This window comes from Ctenopharyngodon idella, chromosome 2 (genome assembly GCF_019924925.1).
Source record: "Ctenopharyngodon idella isolate HZGC_01 chromosome 2, HZGC01, whole genome shotgun sequence".
Classification (NCBI taxonomy): Eukaryota; Metazoa; Chordata; class Actinopteri; order Cypriniformes; family Xenocyprididae; genus Ctenopharyngodon; species Ctenopharyngodon idella.
The window spans coordinates 18640601-18647559 of NC_067221.1; the positions used below are offsets into that span (position 1 = coordinate 18640601).

General features: G+C 38.7%; 2 protein-coding genes across 2 annotated transcripts; both read right to left on the minus strand.

Moving 5' to 3' along the window:
- Positions 1-3116: 3116 nt before the first annotated feature.
- On the minus strand, positions 3117-5148 carry LOC127497697 (prostaglandin E2 receptor EP4 subtype-like). The gene has a single exon (XM_051866382.1). It carries the CDS (start codon positions 5116-5118, stop codon positions 4465-4467), a length of 654 nt encoding a protein of 217 aa, XP_051722342.1. The 5' UTR covers positions 5119-5148; the 3' UTR covers positions 3117-4464.
- Positions 5149-5335: 187 nt separating this feature from the next.
- Positions 5336-6757, minus strand: LOC127499985 (prostaglandin E2 receptor EP4 subtype-like). The gene has a single exon (XM_051870736.1). It carries the CDS (start codon positions 6560-6562, stop codon positions 5336-5338), a length of 1227 nt encoding a protein of 408 aa, XP_051726696.1. The 5' UTR covers positions 6563-6757.
- Between the last annotated feature and the right edge of the window lie 202 nt (positions 6758-6959).

The following is a 6959-nucleotide window of genomic DNA, read 5'->3' on the forward strand; positions in this document are numbered from 1 at the left end:
TAGGATTATTGTCCTTTCATTTAGGTGCGCCAGCAAACACTTATGAGGGTCTTACATCGTTCTCCAAACTAAGAGAGGTTTAAAAGGTTTGAGTTTGGGTACATAACATGTGCAATTTTATATGCTTCCATATTTTGTATAATAATCAGGCTTTGAAAAAAGCTAACTTCTAAATCACCATTGAATAAGGATAACTCTACGTGTATTAAACACCTTAAAATCGTCAAAAAGTTAATCCGCACTACAGAGCTTTTCCCTCCATTGACCTCTTGTCTCAGTTCAGCTAATGGCAATCATCAGGTAGTCAGGTAGACTGCTTGGAGACATGTATGTACATTATAGCACCATTAGGCCCTAGGTGAACCTCTCATCTGCTAAAGTGCAAAGAACGTTTCCATCTGTTGTCGGGCTGCTAATGAGCGCAGCCCTCACAGACTAGCCTGGCTGTGGCTCAGGGGCCTCTGTGCGGTGAGTCTGCACCTCTCACATCGTGGGTGAACTTAATTAACAGGAGATTGGAGCCTCTTCTGCATTTTTAAGGTATAACTGCACTACTAGGACCAGATGCTTGCAATAGTGTGATCACAATAAATTAGTACTCTTCAGTAGTCTGTACTTTAAAGATGAGTTTGTGCAAAAAGAAAATCCTTTGACCTTTATATCATTATAATACCATAGTTCTTAATTGGAGCACTGTAGATATTTTGCATACTGTTTCAGCTGCTTATGTTTACATTGTGTAGGAAACAAACTCATATTATTGTCATTATTCACAGAAGCACAAATTAGAAAAAGGCAAGATTATATTGTATTAAAGAATAGTTCGTCCAAATATGAAAGTTCTGTCATCATTCACTCACCTCCATGTCGTTCTAAACCTGTAGGCCTATGACTTTATTCTGTGGGAATTCCTGGATACGCCTTATGAAAGTGAATGGAGGTCCACACAATGACACAAAAGCATCATTAAAGTGGTTCATATTCCATTATATTCCAACTCTTCTGATGCCATATTACAATTTAAATCAGGCTGCACTGAAAATCTCGGCATAGTGAGAGTTGATCTTGTTCACAAAACCTGTCTGAACGATTAATTGAGGAGTCCAACTGATTGACTCAGTGACGATGACTCAAGCATCCGTTCGCTGCTCGATGGAATGAAGATAATCAGGATTAGGCTAATAATTTGTTGTGTTTGTCACAAAATGTATGTTCTCAAACATGGAATTAAGGCGCACGTCGTGGATTTTGTGGCATTTATGGTAACATTTTAGTCATTTTGATCCTCATTCAATTTCATTGTCTGGAAAAGAGTGGGATATTGTTCAAAAATCTTGACAGGCGCTAACGAAGGTGCTTTAGTTAAGCAACTTAGGTTGTCAGTTCGACAGATTTTATTTTAGTTTTTAGTTTAGTTTTCATTTAGTTTAGTCAACATTTTAGTGTTCGATTTAAAAACTGTGCGGTATTGACCTCTGCTGGTCAATATAAGCTACGACAGAGCTTAATGTTCAACAGGGTTATGTCGGTTCAAACACGCATTACAGGCTTTTGATGGTAGATCAACTAAATAAACAAGACCAGGTCTAAAATACTCTACATATATGTTTTCATCTGCTGGGCGTTTTAGTCACACATTTAGAATTCACTGATGGCAACTATCCAACATGTCCGTTTTAATATGCATATTGTCATTATGTTAGCAATCTTAAGTATGCCTGTAGTCTACGTCATTTTAAACAGGCCTATATATAGCCTATATGATTTTGAAAGTAAAATATTCACAGGGGACAAAATTACTTTTAAACTTTAGAGACAATCCACGTTTACCTGATCAGTAAAAAACAATCAGTATTACTAATCAACTTTATTTTCTGTATTAGTTTTACAATCCAGATGACTGCAATGCTCTACATATTATCAAACAACAACCCGAAAGAAAATGTATCTCAATGTCGACCGCTGTGACATTCAGCAGTGAGTATTCTTCATGTCTCATTCAATAAGACAGTCTTTTACATCCTGGCATATAGGGTTACCATGAGAGATCTGTTTGCCCACACAGCAGCACTGAAATCAATAGACATGTTGAGTCCAAGGCCTCCATTTGTTTGTTAATGAAGGACTAGGATTGGTGTGATCTGTGAGGTATTGTCCTCCAAAATCGTTGCAGTAAGATGAAACTCTAATGTAAATTCTGTTGCGTCACTATGACGGGGCAAAACTCAGTTCCTGGAGGGCCGCAGCTCTGCAGAGTTTAGCTTCAACCCCAATTAAACACTCCTGATCCAGCTCATCAAGTCCTTCAGGCTTTTTTGAAAACTACAGGTAGGCCTAAGTGTGTTGAAGCAGGGTTGGAACTAAACTCTGCAGGGCTGTGGCCATCCAGGAGTTTTGCACCCCTGCTGTATAATTTATTGAGCTAATATATAGGGCCAATTTGTTCAGCAGAGAGATGTAAGCTTCATTATGATTGCATCGTTGGTGATTTCTAGGAATAACATGATGCAATTCATATCATGTATGACAAAATACTAGCTTCAGATTGCGTCACTCATTATTTTGCCTAAAAAGCAAGTACTGTCCACTCATAGATCCAGTCAAAGATGAATTTTAATCATTTCTGGTTTAAATTAGATGATGCCTTCCCTTAATTACTCACTTATCCTCCACCATTCCCAAGTCAAGGTATATACTGACCCAATAGCATAGTGACCCAGTAAAGTTGACATTTTTTGACATTTTGGCTGTAGACCAGCGTTATCAAGGGCTAGTTCGCCCCTGCTGGTGGATGCTGTAACTACACAATCTGGCTGCAAACAGTGTCTCTCTTTGACAGCCGACTTGCTTCAAAGGTACATTGCTTGTGTATTATTACATCCTCTTTTTTGAAAACAACGTTTAAATAACAAGTATTTTATTCTGTTTTTATATTCTATGGATATACAACATTGTTTAAGATGGATTTTTCAAAAATATCAATGCAGTATGTTAGCCATAAATTCAGATGAAGAGTATTGGGATTTTAAAAATATTTATATATTAAGCACCAAAATTCAAGTATCACTGAGTTATCATCATTGACTGTTGTTGAATCTATTAGATCAGTGTTACTCATTGCGCGGCTCGCCAAGATTTAATTTGTGGCTCGCATATTACCTAACGTGAAAATGACCGGGGCAGCCAGAAATCTGCCCCAATGGCTCTCTATGAGAGCGCGCTGCAGTTCCATTTTTCACCACAATTGTGGTGGAAATTTGTGGGGCGCTGTAGAGCTAGGGAGGGCTCCACACACCCTCCAAGAGACCGGCTGCAATCTTAGTATCGTGAATACATGCCTGCCGAATCCATGCGCTACATTTTAACATGTCCTGCTCACTTTACGACTTAAAATAGTCTAGAAAATAAGAAAAATCTCAACCATGAACACTATAAAGAGGAAACAGAGAAAACAGGATTGCAAACAACAAGCTACAAAAACAACATGAAGAAAGTCAAGGAAATGCATTCCCATTGCATTCCGCAATCCCAGCATTAAAGTAATCCTGCTTTTTTGTCGTTAAGGGAAATCATCTTGTCTCAGTTACAAATTTGACTGGTAAATAATAAAGAATGAAGATTTTAAAGATTATAAAGATTTTTTTTCCAACTTTTGTATTTATTGCATTGCATATTGTATGTTCAGAGATGACAGATTGATAAGCAGATATGCTATTTATGAACATGACAAAATACTATAGTAATTTATAGTAAATAGGCTACTATAGTGTTTTTTAACCATACTATAGTAAAGTACTTGAATTAATTTGTTGTGGTAATTCTATAGTTGCTGTGGTAATATAACTATAGTAATATAAGCAAATTACTTTACCCAATACTGTACTGAGTTTCCTACAACTATTATACTACAATACACTACAGTTTACTGTAGTAAAAACTAAAGTACACTACAGTATTTATTACAGTTTATCAGTTCACTATAGTTAATACTGCAGCATACTGTCATTAGATACATGGTCCTTTTGTGTTGAATGAAATTCTTTTAATCATTTTATCTGAAAGACTATGATTTTAGCTTTTTACGATATAAGCATTTCATTTTTTAGATTGTTTTAGGATTGCTGAATTATTTTAGTTTGTTGGTCAGTTGTACTCTTGCATATGATGAAAATAAATTGCACCTTTAATAAATTATTCACAGTTTTACAAGTCACAGTTCAAGTACAACCCATCATGCAACATGGCACAGCACAGTAGGAAACAGCATATCCATAACCACATATCAAACACATCCATGTCATCTAACAAAACATAGATATACAAGCGTCATGGTTTAATCCTAAAATCAGGATCATTCGGAATCAAAATTAAGCAAATTCACAGAATTTCTTGTGAATGTAAAATAACAGAAAAGAGAAAAAGTCTTTTTTTCTCAGTGCTTTACAGAATGAATCTCTACTGGCATCATTGTCTCATGCACTTTTCTGATAAACATGAACTTGGTGTACTGAAAGTGCAGGTCACTATTTCAGCTTTATTTTCTAATATTTCAGTGGCTGGTAGTGCTACAACAGTCTTGGTGAGGATTTTGGGGCTTGATGCTCCTTCATCTTCATCAAAACCCATGACACCGTTCTGCTCGACGCTGAAAGGATGAAACTCAGCCAGGGCTGTATCAAAGTCCCATGCCTGGCGAAGGGTTAAGTCCACATAAGACTTAGTGTTCGTGCAGGTCTGTTTACCCACGTCGTTTCTACAGATGGCTGTGCGCAAGGATGCATAACTTGTGCAATTGCTTTGCGCAAATGACGGAGGTGAGTGCTGACCATCCATCCAACCCAAAACATGACTATGATCCCCTTTCCTCAGGCCAATAATACGTTTGAGTTGCGTGCAACCTTTGGTTAATAAGTTTTTCCTGCACAGAATATACACCCATGGGTCCAGGATAGGGTTGAAGGAGGCAAATCTAATAGCCAGAAGATCACTGCGATAGTCTGGACTTTTGCCTGATGATATGTAAGCAGGATCGTACAGCTGGTTGACAAAAATCGAACCTGTTAAGTTGAACAAAAATAAAATTAGAAAAGTAATAATGATTGTGTCAATACTACACATTATACATGTAGCCTATATGCATATCCTAGAACCGAGAATATTTTCCTTGCACCTTGAGTGCACATTATTGTACATAACTTAATCATTAATTGATACATATAAAATTTTTATATTTTTAAAATAATATCAAGTTTTCTTAAGGTTACTCCATTTGACCTCATTAAAACCTAATAATAATAATAAACAGACAGTCATGAGAGTCCGAGACATTTTTACTTTAAGCCCCATGTATTCTATTCTTTTTTGTAAGAAGTGCATTCTTATTATACTTTTGAATATTAATAAATCCAGACAAAAAAGGCGACAAATACAATAACACAAGTTCAACATGCTCGTATAATCCCTCAGTATAATCAAATTTGATTTCGCTTGATTGGAGACTCCACTGGAGCTCTAAATAGCCATAATTAACTAATGATGATGACGAGACTAATGAAAATAGTAATTCATTTCTATATATAAAAGTGGAACTGAGGTTGTGGTTGGGTGCCGAAAGAACTGTCACGGTTGTGAGGTAAGTTATGTTGCATTGATGATTGGCAGGATTTAATGAACAAGCTCCACTGGAATAGCGCTTATTCATAAATAATATGTAATAAACAAAGAACAAATAATATGAACACTCACTGACCACTACACGAAGTAGGACTGAATAACTCACCACTAAAGGAATGGAGCATATCAGGAACACGATGGTCATGAAAATTAACAACCAGAACATCTGGATCTCCGCTGCAGATGTTAATTTGAATCTGCGCCTGGATCCTGTGTGCCCGGATACCTCTGCCCTCACCATGCGACTCATTTTACTCATCCCGACCAGAGAACGGCACACAGCGAAATTACACAGGACGGTGATGGCGATCAACAGCAGCATGAAACCTCCGTACAGAAACGTGTACGATGCGCCAACGGGGTCCATGGCGCGCCAGTCCAAGAAGCACCAAGTTCCGGGAAAGTGTCTCTTGTGTTTTCCGAAACCAAAACTGGGCATGATGCACAACACGATATTGGCCAGATACGTCGCCATCAGCGCGAACCGAGCCATGGCTCTGTCCACATGCTGAGAGTAGAAGTACGCGTGGTTTATGGCCAGATATCTCTCCACTGACATGGCGCACAGAATAGACATCCCAGCCGAGCCGAAGAACAGCATGGAGAAGGAGAAGAAATGGCATAGGAGCGCTCCGCCCGGCCACCTTCCCGCGATATATGTGGCGATGACCACCGGACTGGTGAAACAGGTGCCCAGCAGGTCCGTGATGGCCATCCCGCACACCAGAGTGTAAAAGGTGGTCTCCTTCTGCTCCTTCTTGGAGATGCAAAGCACCACGATCGCCACGAGGTTTCCGAGGACTCCGACGCCAAACATAGTGGCCGAAGTGATGAGAGAGCGATAGTCGAGGCGCACTTCTGTGACATTGAAATTCAGTGAATCATTCATGTCTGACAGGTTAACAGGTGCGAGTGGCTCCACAAACTAAAAAGTGTACACTTTGTTTTTCCATAAGTACAGTGTGCATCCACTGCACATACAGAGAGTTCACTAAATAAAAAACGAACAGATCTCTTTTCCTCTTAAGTTTCCTCGAATCTCTCTGTGGCCTTGATTGGACTTAAAGGTGTCACTGCTTTTATAGAAACCCACAGCTCCTCTTTCCCACATGTGATGTCAGCAATAGAGAGTGACGTCACGTGCAATCCCATGCAGCCAGATGTAGATAACAGTAAACGCAGGTGTGTAGTTTGTAACAAGTTCAATTCGGTGAGGAATTGCAGGAATAGTGGCAGATGTTTTGCATGTTAAACTGCATTATTTTGCGGGGCAATATCTTTCTTTG